This window comes from Gadus chalcogrammus, chromosome 21 (genome assembly GCF_026213295.1).
Source record: "Gadus chalcogrammus isolate NIFS_2021 chromosome 21, NIFS_Gcha_1.0, whole genome shotgun sequence".
Lineage (NCBI taxonomy): Eukaryota > Metazoa > Chordata > Actinopteri > Gadiformes > Gadidae > Gadus > Gadus chalcogrammus.
Window position 1 is genome coordinate 3,299,792 of NC_079432.1, and position 17,072 is coordinate 3,316,863.

General features: G+C 50.1%; 2 protein-coding genes across 2 annotated transcripts in view; one reads left to right on the plus strand and one right to left on the minus strand.

Annotated features, from left to right (window-relative positions):
- Positions 1 to 8,800, plus strand: part of akap12b (A kinase (PRKA) anchor protein 12b) — a 12,113-nt gene extending 3,313 nt beyond the window's left edge. The window contains exons 2-3 of the mRNA XM_056580880.1: positions 1,390 to 5,496; positions 6,504 to 8,800. Coding sequence (XP_056436855.1) covers positions 1,390 to 5,492 — 4,103 coding nt within the window. The 3' untranslated portion in view covers positions 5,493 to 5,496; positions 6,504 to 8,800. The remainder of the gene's footprint in view (positions 1 to 1,389; positions 5,497 to 6,503) is intronic.
- zbtb2b (zinc finger and BTB domain containing 2b) lies at positions 7,437 to 16,869 on the minus strand. Its single transcript, XM_056580881.1, has 3 exons — positions 16,475 to 16,869; positions 13,592 to 13,772; positions 7,437 to 12,867 (listed from the first exon to the last, which is right to left on the minus strand). The coding sequence occupies exons 2-3, from the start codon at positions 13,762 to 13,764 to the stop codon at positions 11,415 to 11,417; spliced, it is 1,626 nt and encodes a 541-aa protein (XP_056436856.1). The 5' UTR covers positions 13,765 to 13,772; positions 16,475 to 16,869; the 3' UTR covers positions 7,437 to 11,414.
- Between the last annotated feature and the right edge of the window lie 203 nt (positions 16,870 to 17,072).

Sequence of the window (17,072 nt, forward strand, 5' to 3'; positions counted from 1 at the left end):
GACTTGTGTTTGGGGGGGGGGGGGGGTGGGGCCCCCGAAAGGGGGCCGTGTTGTACGTGACAATCCCGCTTCAGTCGACAAAAAATGTGGACAGCAACAAGTCAGCGTTTGTGCTTCAAAACCCCACGCTTTCCCGTTTATATTTAGAGCTTCCCGAAAAACGAGGTGGCCGGTCTTTGAGGGAGAGAAGCATCGCTCGCATTCCAGCCGTGGAATCCATACGTGTAAAAATAGGACGACTTCGCAATACTTACAATTACAGAGACTGGTGGCGGGGAATGTTTGAGTTGTTGCACCTCCCAATGTAAGACATTAAAAAATGCTTTTTGAGACAATGGACACACATCGAATACGCAAAACTGAGGGGTTGACTATCATTCGGACGAGGATGTGGTCGGATCGGGTTCTAGTTTGGCGGTTTGTTCTCTTGTTTGTTTGCTTTGGTTTTCCACAGAAGCCATTCGTAGTTTGTACAGCGGAACACATTAGTGGTTTCACTTTATCATTATCATAGTTATTGCAAAATATTACTACTGACCACACATCTGGAGGGGTGTGTTTACTGTGTGTTTGTCTGTGTGCGTGTGTGTGTCCCCGTGTGTGTGCGTTTGTGTGTGTGTGTGTGTGTGTGGGGGTAATGGTTGGTTCATCAGTGCATCAAGGATACAGGCATGTGAGAAAAAGGTTACATTACTAAAAGTGTGTTAGTCAGTCTGGGTTATCTGATTAATCAGGCATCAAAATTGTTTCATTTCGTTATGTGAGTATAGTGGGGGACGGGTAGTATGAGGAAGGAGGGAGTCAGGGGTAAGACCCCTTAGGGGTAAATCTTCCCCCGCCAGATGTGGACCGGCCCCCGCTGGTTGGAGATGTCGGAGAAGAGAGATAGGGTGGGGGGAGAGGAAGAGGAAAGGGGATTGATGGTTTAAGTGACTCCCAGACCCTCCTCCTGTAACAACACATTGTATGCCAGAACGCCAGGCCTTTGATTGTGTTGCAGTGCTTTGAATCCTCCCTTCAATTGGGGGGTACTTCAAGTGGCTTCATAATAACGATAATAAAAAAAAAGCAGCACTTAGTGGTTTATGGTTTGCAGTTGCATTCAGCTTTTATCACTGCGGCTTATATTAAACCCTGTGTGTCATTATTAAAAAGAAACCGTCTCTTTGGCCATGCAAATGTCGTCAGCTGCTTTTTCTTGTGTTTCAGAGGCTACTCTCATTTGTTTTTCTTCCATTGTTTTGGCAAGCATACACAGGAGGGGTTTGGATTGAGCAAACGACAAGCTCTGGTCAATGATGTCGTTTGTTGTGCGCTCAAAGCACGTGTTCAGCAGACAGGGTGGCCATGACTAATTCCCAAAATCGTTTCTCCTCTCCTCAATTGCAGTGGGGCAGCCCGACGGTGTGTCCGTGGTGCAGAGCGAAGACGCCCCGGAGACCATGGACTCTGCCGTCACCAAGGACGAGACGGCTCCCCACGCCAATGGGGAGAAGGCCGACAACGAGCCGGCCGACGCCCAGGACATCTCCATCGTGGAAGAGAAGGTGTGTGAGGAGAAGCAGCAGGAGGAGGCCAACGAAGTGGGTTTCAAGAAGATCTTCCGCTTCGTGGGCTTCAAGTTCACCCTGAAGAAGGACAAGAATGAGGAGAAGGATCCGGTCAAACTACTGAAGGTCAAGGAGAAGGACGGAGACGCCGTCGAGGACGACGCGGCAGAGAAGGTCGCCGAAGAGCCGGCCGAGGCGACGACCGTGACCGAGGAGAAGGAGGAGGAGACGAAGGCGGCCACGCCGGCGGGGGATGACGCCGAGGACACGGACAAGACTGAGGTTCCGGCAGAGGGTGCTGCCGCCGATGCCGTGGATGAAACCTCCAAGGAGGAAGCAGTCGAGAAGGAGAGCAACCCGCCACCTCAGGAGGCCACGCAGTCTTCCTTCAGGAAGCTCCTATCAGGAGGCCTCTTCTCCAACTTGCGGAAGAAAGCTAGCATTAAGAAAACCAAAGAGGAGGAGGAGAAGGAGAAGGAGACCACCGCAGAGGAGGAGATCAAGGAGGGCGACGAGACGGCTGAGGCGCAGAAAGAGGAAGGAGAGGAGGCAGAGACCAAGGAGGAGACACCAGCAACGACTACTGAGGAGGCCAAACCAGAACCCACCGCCGAGGCGGAGGGCAACGATGAAACCCCAGCTCCTGCAGAAGATAACGCAGAGGAGGAGAAGCCAGAGGCTGCGGAAGAAGAGAAGCTTACTACAGAGACGGAACTGCTCTCCTCCCAGGAGAAGGTCAAGACCCATGGAAGCCCGCTGAAGAAGCTGTTCAATGGCGCCGGCCTGAAGAAGCTCTCCACCAAGAAGAACAAAAGTAAGAAAGAGGCTGAGGCGAAACTCACCGAGTCCACGGAGCAGGCAGCCGAGCTCCAGACCTCCACTGAGTCTGAAGAGGCTCCGAAGGCCGAGAGCGGGCCCTCATCTCCAGAGGATTCTGGGGAGCACGCCGTAGACGGAGAGGCCAGCACGATCGAGTCCAGCCAGGAGACCGAGGGAGAAGTCACCTCGGATGGGGAGAAGAAGAAGGAAGGCATCCTTCCCTGGTCTTCCTTCAAAAAACTGGTGACCCCCAAGAAGCGAGTGAAGAAGTCTTCGGAGAGTGACGAGGATGCCGCAGCAGAGAAGGCGGCCAAGTCGGCCACTCTGTCCTCCAATGAAAGCGCAGTGTTTGAAGAAAAGGCTAACGAGGAAGAGCCCAAGGAGGAAGTGGCGACGGAGGAGGAACCAAAGACCGAAACCACAGAGAAACTTGTGAGCAGCACCGAAGAACCCAAAAAGAAGATGGACACCTCCGTCTCCTGGGAGGCTCTAATGTGCATGGGTGGGCCCAAGAAGAGGACGAGGAAGACCTCTGACTCGGACGAGGAAGATGAGACCAAGTTGGAAGAGGAGCCAACCCCGGCCGTAGCAGAGGAAGAGCAGGAGGCTAAAGTGGAAGAGTCCCCCATCGTCACCTCCACAGAGACGGAGCCGGAGGAGGAGGTGCTACCAGTCGATGCAGCAAACCAGACGGAAAAAGAGTCTGCATGGGACACACTGAAACGCTTTGTCTTCGCAAAGAATAAGCCCAAACTGGAAGAGAAGGCAGAGGACTCCCCCGAGCAGGGTAACTCCGATGGCGAAGTGCAGAAAGAGGAGTCGTCGTTCTCTCTGAGAAAGCTGTTCCCTGGACGCAAGAAGAAGAAGGCTGACCAACAAGCCTCCGGCGAAGGAGGTTCCGGCGAGGAGGACTCTGACACCCCTGCTGTTGTACCTCTCTCAGAGTACGACACCGAGCAAACCGAGACCAAACAGGAGGAAGTGTCAGAGCCAGCCATCACTCAGGCCCAAGCCTCTGTTGAGGAAAGGGCTCCCTCCTGGATTGCAGCCATCGTCGAAGACGGTGACGGCAAGCACGACCAGCTGAGTGACATCCCAGAGGAGGCCGACAACGCCGCCACACCGAAATCCGCAGACACCACCATTGAAGAAGACGACGAGGAACACCCGTCGTTGCCTCCCACCACTAGGGCAACCCCACAAAGACGTATGTCCCTCGCTGAGGAAAAGCCTTTCGTCCCGGCCGTATCCAGTGTCACCACGCCCGTTCCTACGGGCCCCGCGTCAGAGGTTGCAGAGATGGTTCTGGAGGCTGCGGTGGAACAGATCAGTGAGGCTCCATGCCAGACATCGGTGACTGTTGAAGAATTACCAGTGGAGGAAGCCAGCGTTGGTACCGAGGAGGAAATTGAGAATGAGCATGCTGAATTGAAGAACAATACCATTCTGGAGCCACACAACAGCGAGGAGGCCATGGCCATTTGCACCGGTCTGGGAACCAAGGATATCGCGAAAGTGGCTGTTGAGAAGCCAGTGACGTCTACTAGTGAGTGCTTGACTGTGATCAGCGACTCGTTGTGCACAGAGGTTGCTCTGGAGGAGATGCCAGCTGACATCGAGGTGGCAGTAGCAACAGAAGATTCCATCTCTGAGGCACAAGTGCAGCAAGTTGAAGCTACCGAGCTCGAGTCTTCCATTGAGTTCCTTTCTGACATCCCGGAAGTTGAAGCCGCCACCAAGTGCGAGGAGCCAGAGACCGAGCAGACCGCATTGATTGCATGTCGTCCAGAACCGTCTGAGATCGTCAAGGCCGCGGAGCTTGACGAAGACACCCCTGAGGTTGTGAACCTGATGGCACCCACCATGGAGACAAACGTCTCCATGGAGATTGTAGAGATCACCCATCCAGCTGTGGAAATTAAGGAAGAAGTGGTGGAGTTGGATCAGTTTGTGGCCGTCGGAGAGAACACACCGGTACAAGAGGTTGTTCAAGTGGTAACCCAACAGAGTATCACTATTGAAAACACCAGCACCGAAAACATCATCGTGGAGTATTCTCCTTGCGTGGACCTAGAAGAAGTGGAGATTAAAGCAGATTTGGAGGTTTCAGATGAAGAAATTATTGAAGAAGTATTGGTCAAGGAGGCTGACACACCGGTCCAAGCTGTTCTTGGAGTCACCATGTTGGAGACCTGTAACAACTTATCCGAAGAAGACGGACAGGAGACAGAGGCACATGTCATTGAGGAGCAAAGCATCGTCATTGCCCGAGTTGTCATTGAGACTGCCATGGACCAGGTTTTGGAGGCTCAGACCGAAGCCCCAAAGCCTGCTACTCCCCCCCCCACTGAGGAGGAAAGCTCCACACCAGTCCAGGCCTTGCTTTCAACCGAAGAGGCCATTGAAGAGAACACAGAGAAGCCCATCATCACTGAACCCCCCGTCGCACTCATCTGCACCGCACCAAAAGTCAGCATAACACAGTCACCCATGGTGCTGTGCTCGGCCATCCAGGTCACCGACGTTGTGTCTGTCGAAGAAGCAGAGAGCCTCGATGGACCTGCAGGGATTGAACAAGAGCCCACCGCCGAACTCCAGCAAGCCATGGAAGTGAACGCAACCGCAAGTGAGGAGCTCATTGAAGAAGTGGTTGAATTGGAGTCTGAAATTCTGCCGGCCGAAGAGCCCAAAGAGGCCAAGAACGAAGAAAGCAAAGAGGAAGTGGAAGCCACGCCTTGCCCCGAGGTCCACATGCCAGTGATGGTGGTGCTGCAGTCGGCGACGGTGGTGGAGGACACGCCCTTAGAGGAAGAAGCAGTGGAAGAGTTTGGCAACAACGGGCCAGCTCTGGTCCAAAACCAAGATGCAGAACCTAAATGCGAGGAGGCCGTGGGCGCCGCCTTGCCGACGTTGCCGGAGGAGCCACAGACGCCAGCGGTCTCCACAGAGGTGGCCGCCCCCGACCAGGAGGTCCCAGCATCAGCAGCCGACACCAAGGAAGAGGAAGAGAGGGCGGTGGCAGCTGAGAGGTGTGCAGAGGTGATGGCCCAGGTGAATGAGGTGATCGAGGAAGCTGTGAAGGAGATTGAACCCATCTCTTCAGAGATCACAGCTGCGTCGTGAGCAGGTGAGACCCCAGACTTACACATGCAATTTATATGTCATTGTGTATTTCAACACCAAACTCTGAATTCAGACACAGCTAAATCATGTGGTATAATGAAGGAGCTTCATTATAGGCATTCTTCGTTTTCTTCTTTAATTGTAACTTTTTTAGTTTTTCGGTTCAGAGGACCCGAAATACCGATGCTAAAGTGATAAAACAGTATACCTTCCAAAATCCCTTTTCAATCTGTTAGACAATCTGCTCATGACGGCTTTTTTTCAAACATCAATGGGTCCACCTTTTATTAGGGAGCAGGGAACGGGATTAACTCACCGGGCAAATGAAAAAGCTTTTGTTCTGGCTACTTGGAGCCAGGGGACCTTTGATATCAAAGCAGGAATGCCGCGGTTGACCCCTGCTTTGTAGACCGGGGGTCTTAGGAAAGTGGTGTGTGTGTAGGGGGGGGGGGGGGGGGGGGGTTGGGTGGGGGGCCCAGATGAACTTGTGCTGAAAGACTGATAATTATGCTTTCTCTACCTCCGTTCTCTGTCAATCAGACGCTCAGTATACAGCAAGGGAGGCATGTCCCCGATCCTTATTGACTATCCGTCAAATAACCCATCAAGAGTTGTAGTGTAGAATAGTCGTATGTAATACACTGTTCTATACTGTCAACTATAATTTTGAAAAAAATCATACCTAATTGTTTTATTATATTATCCATATGCTTAATGCAAAAAAATACTCATTATCTATATCTGTTAATTACTAATAATAAAGATTGGAGGGGCTTTGTTTCAGTTTAAAATGCAGACCAGTATCTCTGCGACACACTGGTAAGAATATAAAACGGCTTTTAACAAATATGCTTCAGATCAATGCACTGATGTATCATTTATATCCAATCCATAAACCACAGCAGACAGGATGCTATGGATTAACATTGAAAATTAACTGTAAAACAACCACCTGTATCTCTTAACAATAATGTCTGACAATGTTGTTGTTTCTGTTTGCCTCCATTCCAGGAACAGCTGCGAGATGCCTGGGAGACTACAGCTCTGCACCAGGAAGTGGGTGACGAGAGAGAGAGAGAGAGAGAGAGAGAGAGAGAGAGAGAGATTGGGAGAGAGAGAGAGATTGGGAGAGAGAGAGAGATGGGATGAGAGAGAGATGGGGAGAGAGAGAGGGATGGGAAGAGAGAGAGAGATAGGATTAGAGAAATAGGGGGATCGAGAAAGAGGGGGAGTGAGAGAGAAAGGGAGAGAGAGAGGAAAAGAGAGAGGCTGCTCAGGACTCGACTGGGCCCCGCCCCACCCTGCCCAACACACACCCCCATCACCACCAACACCTTTCTCCACCTCCACCCACCTCCTCAGCCACAGGGTTGTCTTTGAAAAACAACATCTCACGTCTGCGGCGCCCCCAGCAGTACCACCAGTAGTAACACCACCAGTATCACCGGGGCAATGGGCTGCGAACACACACATGCACAAACACACAATCACACATCTATTCACATTCGTGGAGCCCATAGCATCTGGCATGTTTTCAATGTGATGTGCATTTGGTGTTCTGTTGACCATTCACTGCCCAAGCTAGTGTGAGATGTTGTTCACGGGGCGCACACACGCGTGCCCCTGTATGCGCACACATGCCGTTGTATGGGTGTATTTGTGAGAATGAAAACGTGCTTGTAGTTAAAGAGTTGGAGGATTATTATCTTGTATATTGTATTTATATCTTTAAGTATTCTCATTTGAACCAGGTTTTGGTTTTCCGCGTTGTTTTTCTTGTGTGTAATATTTTTGACGTGACATATTTTTCCATTGATTCATTGACATTCAAAATGATTACCCATTTAGTATAAGTAAGGAAACAATCGCAACCATTTTGAGCAACAATTAGTATGAATACCAATATAAGACTATTAAAGTGTATTTTTTGGGGGATGCCAAAAATTGTCATTGTATTAGTCCGTCTTTAAGAAACATTTAAGATTTGTGTATAGCTTAACACTAAATAAAGGTACATATGATTTTACTGACAGTGGCTCATATATCATAGAAAGTAAAACGCACTACGTTTGACTAATGTTCTACTGTATTTGTAAATCTCCCCATTGCCAAAATGCTCACTATCACTGCCTGATTATCTGTACAAAAAAATAGCTAAATTATGTGTGAAAATATGCCTTTGAGTGTCATTTAAAGGTAACAAAGCCACTAAATGTTTTTCATTATGCTAAGAGAAAAACAGCAATGCTTTACGGCACACTTAAACCAATTAACGACACTGAACTAGTTCTAATCATGGACCTATTAAAGAGGTTCTAATAGGTGTGCATGTGACAGAAACGCATGTCATCTGAGTCCCGTGAGTTAGTAGCGCTGAAGTCAAGACAATGTTCAGATGGAGGTGTGAGTGCGCCCTCTGGTGCCTACTGCGAGTACTACACAATCCATGCATATGTGTTTTCAAATTTATGCGTAAAAAATAATATTTTTCTGACCAATAATCGCCACAATTAATATCAACTGTACATCCATTTCGTTTAATGAAACACCCTAGTTCCCTCATCGAACATGCTTTCATTGAATCATTGAATATGTGTGGAAGAGTGTGGAGGCAGCCATTGAACATTTGACGTTGTGGGGTCATGGGAATGTTTGCTGCATCGGAGTAGGGGCCCAATCTTAAACAGCCAAACCAAATATCCCAATCCCCCCCCTAAAGATTATTTTAGTCGTGTCTGACCAAATGTACCACAAACGAGTCCCCTCCGTGATCCGTGTGTGACGTCAAAACGGCAGCTAGCGCGCCATATCTCGACAGAACATGAGTTAATTTAAAACCAATAACTTCAGAATATCTTTCTATGGGTGCCACGGAATCCATAGTCGCTTCGTGTAAAAAAAAAAAACACTAATCATAAAAAAGAGCCTAAGTGACAAAACATGAGAAGAATAGTTCCGCTCCTAGCCCTCACGCTTTCGGTTGCGGGCCTCCCAGACGTTTTGTAACACTGTTAACTGTGAACCCGGCGCCATTTTGTACAGATTGTATACCTGTGTACCTAAAGAGTCATGTTATAACAAATAACCATTCACATTTAGCATAATATACATGTAGCATGGTCTTAATTGTGTTTTATATTTTCTAAGCTGTTAATAGTAAAGATGCAGAAACCTGTCTATATTCCATTCCAAATAAAGCTAGTCATAAATGTCTTGTTTCAATGTGTCTGTTTTCCCTTTGAATAAAACATAATTGAAGATAAAAATCCATTAAGGCCGACTGTAGAACTAATGGAAAACATTTTTGGAGAATCAATCAACATTGTTTAGTGATAATGATGAATCCGTCTGTCTGAAACTGTAGAACTCGCATTTGAAAGATGACAATCCTTTATGTATATAAAAAAAAGCACAGTTTTTATTGTTCATAGTAAGACAATTTGTTAACACAGAAAATGACTCGCGTTCCTGAGAACCTTATTTATCACAGTAGTCACAGGAGTATCAAGTAGGCCTATCACGGGCGGCAGGGGCCCCCCGAAGTTTGACCTGAAACGTTGCTGTTTGGAAACACTTCGAGAAACTATAAAAACAAAATAAATCGTCCTCATCAGGCCTACGTAACAAAAAGCTCAGACTCAGATGAGAGATCGCTTGGGTTATAAGACTGATGTGGTTGAACACTAAGCTCCGGTAACTATGGAAGGGTGCGTGATGCGTCTTTCTGAATGATCAGTAGTATAGCATTCTCACAATAAGAGCTTAGAGTGGGAAGAGAATAACACCCCCTCAAAAAACGAGACTTGGTGGTGAAACAGGGGATTACAAAAGCCGCTCCCCGCCAAAGACGAACCAAGTAACTGTATTGATATCATCCCTTCCTTGCGTCCATCACAAGGGTGGCGGTGGCGCCCACTAGCGGCCACATGGGTAACAACAAGGACGCTCTCCTGTGTACCAATTAACGGGAGGCCTTTCAGCCGCAAAGAAATATATTTGATATGAGTAGCCTATACGTAAAATAAAACGTGTTTCAAACCAGAAAAGCAATACATTTGGAAAAAACACTAAATAAACATGGAAGGGCTTTCCTAATAAATGTCTGAATTGTTATACAAATAGCGGGGCTTTCATTTGTGCTGTTTTGCAACACGCACACATAACGGTAATAATGATGTTTGTCTGCGCATCTCGAAGCATTGCTGAATGTGTTTGGAGGTACATTTCTTTTTCACATTGCTGAGAGTGTAAAATATATTTCCCAACTTGCACGAATCAGTAGTATGTCAAAGCGTTCCCTGACCCTTCTGCATGACTTCTCTGTACACACTCAGGACAGGCAGGCGGTCTCTTCGTTATATTTATATTTAGCAGGAGATTAGTCAACGATATGGCACTGGTGAAAACGCAAACAACGTAAAATGATTATGCATCATACAGTGAAACACTAGTCAATATTGTACACCTCTGCATTAGCCCGTTTCACACCGTTTTTAAAAGCAGTTTATAAATGCATCCACATATTGCGTGATGCGTGTGCTCTGTGTAATGTTAACAGGTTCCAAATTCATTTTAGATATAACTTTGACTTTGCACCAATTAAACACGGTTGAACGCAATTAAGGATTAGCGAATGGCCACAATATAATGAGCAGAACATAAACAAACAAAAAGAGAGTAAATAAATGTACACATTTTTGCATGGAAGCATCAGTGAAAATATTCAAGCAGTACAGTCAAAATGTTTGGGTTTCCTTCCATTGCAATGAATCTCAAAACCAATTCATCATGCCCGTCCCCAATACATTTATATTAACTATTTCAAATAATCTCCTCTACATAAAAACCTATTTGCCTACAGATATACAACTCTTGTAATATAACATTTTCTTTGTAAATACAAGACGGTATATAAAAATTAGAAAAGCACATTGAACTGAAACAAATGGGTTTTCCTCGACAACTTGTGACACGTTTAATTGAAATCCTGGACATTACGGCAAAGGACCAGCATCTCCCTTCTAGGTAAGTTTGCGCATGTGTCAACATGTCAATGCAACCTTGTGATCCACGTGACGCATAATCAAACGATGGTATTGTAAAAAAATAATAAACAAAAAATAAACAGTATCAAAGTGGCACAACTGTAAACATAATCATACAATACAATGTTTGCACCTAAAAAAAAAATAAAAAAATAGCTTCAAGCTTCCTCGCGGTGCACTTCCATCGGGTGACGATGTGCATTGTTGTGCTATCGTCAGCATCAACATCGGTCAAGGGCCGAAGGCATTTGGGCCCCTTCCTCGAAAAACGAAAAGAGGAAGATGCAAGTATTTCCCAGCATATGGCTGAGATTGAACTGGAACACATGTTGTGTAACTAGCTAGCCTGGTTACGGCTGCTCTGATGAGTAACCAGGCTCTCTTTGGCTCTTGAAGAAACTAGCTGAAAAGTGGGTAACTCTAACCCAGGCGACCACCAATAGTGAGCCCTAGACTCGCTCCCGCTACCCCCGGGGCCCCTGGCTCAGCACCCTGCTTGCTGCGGCCCCCGGAACGGCCTACTTCTTCTTTCTTTTCCAGCCTGCCCCATATAGCTTAGCCCACAGCTAGTGGGTAAATCTGTTGATTTACAAAGGCAGATTCCCTCGCCTCTGTGATTTTTGTTTCTGACAGAGACTTTATGTGTTAGGGTGAGAACATAACCATAGATTAACGGCTGCTAAGAAATTAATTTGAACGTTATGCGTTTCTGTCACCTACAGCAGAACCTAGAGTTTCCTGGATATTGTAGCGGGAATTCACTTTCTGATATCGAAATTATAGAGCAACTTCTAAACACAGCCCACATAACTCGACCGTCAGTTAGTTCCCTAATAACCACAATTGACCGAAAAAAAAAAAACGGAAATCTTTGGCACTATTCTACGAGGATCTCCTCAGTTTTTACGGGGGCCAGCGTCTTCCCGCCAGCGTTGGCTAAATCCGAGCCCTCCGCTCCGGGGAACTCCTCCCTGTGGAGCAGGCTGGCACCTGGGGAGCCCGCGCCCTGCAGACCCGCCAGCGCCCCCTGGCTGAAGCACAGGTGCTTGATCACCTCGTTGGGGCTGGAGAAGGTCGTCTCGCAAATGTTGCACTTGTAGGGCCGGGCCGAGCCCATGAACAGAGCCTCCATCTGGCTGCTGTCCTCGCCCGCAGCGCACAGCTCCATGCTCTGCCGGTCCACCATAGTGTACGTGTCGGCCCCCTGGTTCAGGCACACGTGGCGCGCCGCCTGGTTGGCGCGGCAGAAGCTCTTGCCGCAGGCGCTGCACTTGAAGGGCTTGCCCGTGTGGATGTACATGTGCTCGCGCCAGTGGCTCTTCTGGATGAACTTGCGGCCGCAGGTGGCGCACTCGTACTTGCGCCGCTTCACCTCGCGGTCCAGGTCGGCGCTCTCCAGGTTGTCGATGTCGGCGATGTCGGAGGGCGGCGGGGTGTCGGCCTGGGACTGGGACCCGGCCGCCCCCCAGCTGGAGGTGGACACCTCCGCCCGGGGCGAGTCCGAGTTGGCGCCGGACGCGTGCATCTGCTCGCCGTCGCTGAGGACCTCCAGCGCCCCGCCCGAGTGGCCCGTCCCCGAGTGGCCCGCCCCACCCCGGCTTCCCCCCCTGGAGAGTTCCTCCGCCTCGGCCGCCGCGGCGTGCTCCGCGGCCTGCTCGGCGTGCGACAGGCCGTCGCTGGGCTCGGAGAGGGAGTACTGCAGGGCCTGGGTGTGCTGCAGCAGGTGCTCCCGCAGCAGGCTCCGCTGGTTGAAGCGGTAGCCGCACAGGTGGCAGGTGTAGTGCTTCCGGAAGGAGGCGCTGCGCTTCATGATGCTGGGCTTCACGTGCAGGATGGCGTTGACCGAGGACGACGTCTCCGCCGCCGCCGCCAGCGAGCCCCCCCTGTGCTGCTCCTCGGCCGGGGTCTGCATGCCGCTGGTGGAGGGCTCCGCCTGCGGGGGCGAGGAGGCCCGCTTGGGCGCCAGGGAGTTGGCGTAGGAGGGGAGGAGCGCGGGCGTGGACATGTTCCTCCGGTCGGCGCCCAGCGGCTCCAGGTCCATGGGGGAGGAGAGCTCGCGGCCGGCCGGCAGTCGGGCAGACAGCCCCGCCTGCTGGTCGGAGATCTGGATGCCGTAGAGCGACGTGGAGAGGGAGAGGTTGGACTCGGGGTGGGCGTACACCGACTGGCTGGCCTCCTGCAGCAGAGGGTAGGCGTGCAGGAACTTGACTCCCTGCTCCAGGCGCGCGGGGTCGATGAGCTGGGGCGCGAGCCGGCCCGTGTACATCAGGTTCAGGAGGTAGCTGAAGATGTCCGGCTGGATGTCCGCCGCCTTGAGGCGAACGCAGTCGCTGGAGGAGCAAACAGGACGTTACTTTGGCTATGGTGTCAAAGGCTACCTCTTCGAGTTCAGGCTTTAAATCAAAACTTTAACTTCTCGGTAATAGAACTTATAATCATGTGGTATCTTATTTTTTTCACATACATACATACATTACATACAGGTGTTATTACACTTGCGTAAGAGTTTCTCTTACGCACTTAAATAAAGTACTTCCATTGTGTAGCATCTTATGCTAGCATTCTTTGTTGTATACAGGGATTGGGTTACCCTAGCAATCGGAAGTGCCTGGCACTTGTTTCTATGATCATCCCTACTGTACCGACAGCGATATATATTGTTGCTTCTCTTTCCTCTGACAAATGTACTTCTTGTAAGTGGCTTTGGACAAAAGCGTCTGCTAAATGCCCTAAATACAAATCTAATAACATTTTGACTCCCTATACCTTCCTTCTGGCCTACATAGAGAAAACTTGCCTCAAGACTAGAAACAACTTTAAAGTTGTAACGAACCATAATGCACACTAGAGCCTACACATCGATACTTGCCAGTGTCAGAGTGTATGATTCTAATTTTAATGAAATATTCCCAGCAGTCGAGGACTTAATGTTGATTTGGAATTACTTTGACTTAAAAAAAAAAAACATGCAAAACATTGCGTCCCTTTTTATTTTTCTTCATGCGCAGCGTAGCGTAGCATTGTGGCGGCGGTGGCAGGTGGCTGTGAGTGTACCTGTCCTGGTGAATGAAGAGTGTGCGGAAGTAGTTTGAGAAGGCGGCCAGCACGGCCTTGTGGGCTTTGAAGAACACATCGCCGATGGCCACGGTGCAGTCACACAGGAAGCCGAACTCCCTCTGAGCGTTGAGCTGCTGGAGGAGGATTAGACCATGGTTGGCCAACTCCATGCTTCAGCCTGCAAGAAGAGAAGCCACAAACCCACATGAACACACACGTATGAACACACACATATGAACACGTGTGTGTTAGTGCATGTTAGAGAGAGTGTGTGTGTGTGTGTGTGTGTGTGTGTGTGTGTGTGTGTGTGTGTGTGTGTGTGTGTACGTGTACGTGTACGTGTACGTGCGTATGTGTGCGTGCGTATGTGTGTGGCGCGCAAACAAATACCCACAAAACCCACCCCCACAGAGACAGAGACAAACAGGCAGAGGCCAACGAGCAACAGTCAGCTTCCTGTCTGGGTGGGGGGGGGGGGTGGGGGCGAGGAACCAGGGCATATTGTGACCACAAAGAAAAGGCAGTCGGCGCAGTGCAACGTCTTTCTAACCACACGCTTGTTTTCCACCCTCCACGCACACTCACACACTCACACGACAACACACACGCCTCGAGAAGGGCGTAAACATCCACACAACAATGTTTGTGTGCGGCCGAAAACAAAAGAGGAACTTACAACACGCCTAGCCGCGGTTCACAATCTTTCGCTGTGTTTTTTTTTTTTTTCAAAAACGTACAGAAAAACAACCGGACGGTAAAAAACAAAAATACGGTTTTGGGTTCGGGATCTGGGAGGGAGGAGGACGTGGAAAACATTCCTCTGGTCGGTGGAACGACAACAACGGACCGGATAATCAATGAGCGACAGGGAGAGGTCAGGGACTTTCCTGTGCGGCCTTCCTGGGGCGTCGGCGTCGGCGGTGGCTGCCCCCCCCCCCCGCCCCAAGCCCCCCAGCCCTGGACCGAGAACAGAGACCGGGGCTGTCCCCTCTGACTGCTCGCTCGTGACGACTTCCGGAAGAGTGCTCTCTCTCTCTCTCTCTCTCTCGCTCTCTCAGACACGACCCTGGGAGGCTAATCTCCAGGGAGACGGAAGGGGAAGGGGGGAAGGGGGGAGGGGGGGAGAGAGGATGGGATGGTGGGGGGGGCACGTTCAGAAATGGTGATCCAGTCCAGTCCTGTGCATAAATAGTGCAGAGCAGCACTCACAAGCCCCTAAACTGAGCCAGACAGGGAAGATACGATGTGGCAAAATCTATTCCAGACAACCACTCTCACCTTTGACCCTTTGGGGGGTGTGGAGGGGGGGGGGGGGGTCTCCACAGTACGACCACTATGTGGGTCCTTCCAGCCAATCAGCTATGAATGAGTGAGTCAGGCATGGAGACAGGGATCAGGATGTGGGCGGGGCCTCCGCCAGCCTCCAGCCGTGAGGGAGTGGGAGTCGCCGTACGTTTGAGGTAAACACTCTTTATCGGTGAGGGGAGGGAAACCTGCCGAACGGCCGGTTCCAGCTCCGGGGGGGTTCCAGCAGGCTGCGCTGCTCGCTTTGAGTCCCTGCTGCAGATGACTGTTTGTGACCCTAAAGGTCAGCGCTTGGGGGGGGGGAAGAGAGAGAGACTCCGGGCCATCACATGACCAGGGTTACGGGTGTCGGCACGCATTCCTTAGGCAGAGCCGGTTCCTTCTAAACCGGTGGTGGTGGAGACTTGAAACCTGCCTTCGGGGGGGGGTTATTATCCTCCTCCAACAGAGGACTTTCTCCCCCCCCCCGTCTCCACACAGGAACTTGTCCAACTCGGAGCACCCCTTTCGAACGTAGCACCCCTTTCGACCGTAGCACCCGTTTAATACGGCCATAACAGCAGCAGGAAACCAGTGATGTATGAACCGGTTAAATGGTGATACTAAAGCTTGGCTTGTTCTCGTATTCTGACAGAAAGATGTCAGCTTAACGACGAGAACCTAGCAACTTTAAAAAGTGTTTCATGGCATGTGGCGCAATCACCACGTAGCGGTTCAGCCGTTCTCCAGAGCTACACACTGTTGTGAAAACAACAGCTTTCCAAACCGGGGTTGATTCGCTTAGCACATGAAACATAAAGGCCTGTTCATCTCTGATCCACCCGAGTTGTAAACAATGAATACGGGACCGGTGGTTTCAGGTGCATGGTGTAGTCTGTAATGTTAAAGCACCGCCCGTGCAGAAGACACGTGGAAAAGTCCCATGTCTTGCACTGCCAGTGTTGTTCCACTTCCGTACTGCTCTTTTCCCCTATATTCAAACATATAGATCCCGTTGGCCTACGGTGGCCCTGTGCATCCATCGGGATGTATGAGACAACAACACAGGAAACAGCGTGCATTATAATGGAATAAAAAAAAACGTAGACCACTCTAGGGACGCAAAACAACACGCGCACAGACCGCGGCGTCCGTCTGCAGACACACACACACACACACACACACACACACACACACACACACACACACACACACACACACACACACACCTCTCTCTCTCATCAGATACACACACACACTCTCTCTCGTCTCATCAGACACACACACACACACACACACACTCTCACACTCATCAGATACACACACAAACACACAACAAATACACACACACACACACACACACACACACACACACACACAAACACACAACAAATACACACACACACACACACACACACACACACACACACACACACACACACACACACACACACCAGGAGGATGGGGGTAGTAGTCACGAATTCGTCTAAAGTCATGATCTAAAGTGACGATTCGCTCGCACCGAACCTCGTGCGGACCTCGCCGCCGGGTCGCGAGCAGAAACGAACTGAAATAAGAACCGAGACGCGGACGTACCTTTTCAACTCCCGCCGTAATCCGTGGAGTTTGACGCGTTGTTCGCGAACCGGTTTACTAGTCCGTTGGGCTCGCAGCTGCTGCTGCTCTGTTTCCTCGCAACACACACATACACACCAACACACAGACACACACACGCAGCGTTGGCGGCGGCGACGCCAGTCGTCGGTGTTTTCCGGTCGGGTTACGTTACAATCACATGACTGTGGAAAAAAAAAAACTCCCAAAGGCAGCGGTTGTAAAATCCGTTGAGGAGGGCGCCCAGTAATTTCCCGCAAGCGCAGCCGCCGCGGGGGGTCACTGTAATCTGCTCGACGACCAGCGCGGAGCCCTGCATCTGCACAACACTCACTGTAGCCTACATAATTCATCTGATGTCCTCCGGTAATACCACGTTAAACACACACACACACACACACACACACACACACACACACACACACACACACACACACACGCACCGTGTGTGTGTGTGTGGTGTGTGTGTGTGTGTGTGTGTGTGTGTGTGTGTGTGTGTGTGTGTGTGTGTGTGTGTGTGTGTGTGTGTGTGTGGTAGTGGGGTATTTCTCCCTTCCCCCCACACACACACACATTTTAA

What these genes read in the sequence shown, in the direction of transcription:
- zbtb2b (XM_056580881.1), bottom strand. Translation starts at nt 13,764, where the DNA reads ATGGAGTTGGCCAACCATGGTCTAATCCTCCTCCAGCAGCTCAACGCT. An exon ending in CTCTTCATTCACCAGGACAG is followed by an intron (nt 12,868 to 13,591) that starts GTACACTCACAG and finishes TTGCTCCTCCAG; the next exon opens with CGACTGCGTTCGCCTCAAGG.